The sequence below is a fragment of the Asparagus officinalis genome, chromosome 3, assembly GCF_001876935.1.
Source record: "Asparagus officinalis chromosome 3, Aspof.V1, whole genome shotgun sequence".
NCBI classification, from domain to species: Eukaryota; Viridiplantae; Streptophyta; class Magnoliopsida; order Asparagales; family Asparagaceae; genus Asparagus; species Asparagus officinalis.
The window spans coordinates 32,531,109-32,532,902 of NC_033796.1; the positions used below are offsets into that span (position 1 = coordinate 32,531,109).

A 1,794-nucleotide genomic window follows, 5' to 3' on the forward strand; every position below is an offset into this window, starting at 1 on the left:
GCACGAAAAAAAAAACAACAAACAAGTTCAGGTGGTTTTGTGAAATTAACCCTATAATCAACATATGCTATCCTACTACCATGAATATTTCACATTATCTCTAAATTAATATGTGAACCTTGTAATGTCGAAAGTAGCAAGGATCTTCCTACTTGAAACTTTTAATATCTGTGAATGTCAATCAAAGAAAAGTAATTTGCATATGTGATTTAGCATGGTGTTAAGGCTTAGTGAATATTAACTCAGATCAATTTATCTACCTATTCAAATTCAGTTTCTTTAGAATTTGGTCGTCGTTAGAATTAATTATAGAGTTCATGAAGTGAGGAGCATGGTGTCTATAATTGAACTAAGAAGAGTTCTTAGAAATTAAAATGGTAAATCCCATTATTTTTTAATATACCCTTTCAGAAATAAAAGTTGCTTTGGAAGAACAGACTTTTTTTTGCATTTTTTCATCACTTTTTTTGCATTTTCGTGTGCCAGGGAAAAAACTACATGATTTATTGTAGTATGTAGTGTTTTACGTCTGGAGTACTGACTACTGAGTTTACCAGATAGTGGACATGATAATTAATGTATAGTAAAATGAGAAAGTGTAGATGCTGTCAATGCTAATATTTTAGTAAAATAGTAATTTGAAGTTTTTTGTCACTGAGTTCACTTGCTGCTTTTCGCTTAGCTTTCAAAATACTCAATGTGTCTAATAAAGACTTATATGGTGACGACATCCTCAATAGTCTTAGGAAATGATGCTTGGTGTAATTTATCTACTATAAAGGTCATTTTTTTTGTAAAGCATACGTGTATATGACTAATGTTGGCGATAATTATGTTCATAATGATTTCTAGTACTGCTCTAGTTGCCTTTTTTTTTTGGTAAGCAACCCATTGTTTTGTTTCATAATATGGCAGATGAGGTGGCAGCACACATGGGACCAAGTAATGCTGTGAACCATCCAGTTTGGATGCAGAAATCTTCGGCAGATGGGCGTTTGAATTTTGGTGATCAGCATCTTGAGGAAGAGGCTCTTCTTTCGTACGGTTGCAAAAATAAAAATGTCTGACTTAATGTAATCGAGTAGCTGCATCATCAAAGACCAAAAAGTGAAACAATGGAAGCATGTGGGTTAATTTATAGTCTTTGTGCTAAATACTGTTGAAGGTCTGTTGAAGGCATTCCTTCACCCTGGGTGCCAAATTAAAATGTTTGACTTGTGTAATTAGGGAGCTGCAACATTTTTATGCTAAATATTGGTAAAGTCCTGTTGTGGGATACTTTTTCTCAACTGTGCTTGTAGTGTTGTGGGAAATGCTTTGGGAGTGATCAAGTCTATCACTGTTGAAAATCTAGCATAAGCTAGGTTCATATGGAGGAATTCCCTACAGGAACTGTCATTTATAGAATTTCTCAGACTGTATGCTATTCGCAACTGATAAGTACTGGAAGTTGGATGTTCCTAAGTTGTCCTTTGTTTAAGGGTCTATTTTAAACTGAGTAAATCTTCGCTAAGTTTTTGGGTGTTTTATAGATAATCTATCTCTACTTAAAAATTTTGATTTAACCCATGTGGACTTTTCTCATTTAAATCTAACCTTTCAAAACTAATATCATTAAGTTTTATCTACTATGTGACGAGTATTTCAGTTGGAAAGACCAAAACATTAATCAATCATAAAAGAATTACCTTGGTTTTTGCCATATGAAAAAAAAGGTGATATAGAGGGAAAAAAATTGTAAGTTAGTTGTGATCCTTTTATTATTTGTTAATGATTTCTTTTTTATTAAAATCA

The 1,794-nt window shown here is 32.7% G+C and overlaps 1 protein-coding gene across 2 annotated transcripts in view; it reads left to right on the top strand.

Moving 5' to 3' along the window:
• The window catches only part of LOC109833676 (casein kinase 1-like protein 4), an 18,425-nt gene extending 17,136 nt beyond the window's left edge, over window positions 1-1,289 (top strand). For both annotated transcript variants that reach the window (XM_020401428.1, XM_020401429.1), the window contains exon 13: window positions 916-1,289. In XM_020401428.1, coding sequence (XP_020257017.1) covers window positions 916-1,067 — 152 coding nt within the window. In that variant the 3' untranslated portion in view covers window positions 1,068-1,289. The remainder of the gene's footprint in view (window positions 1-915) is intronic.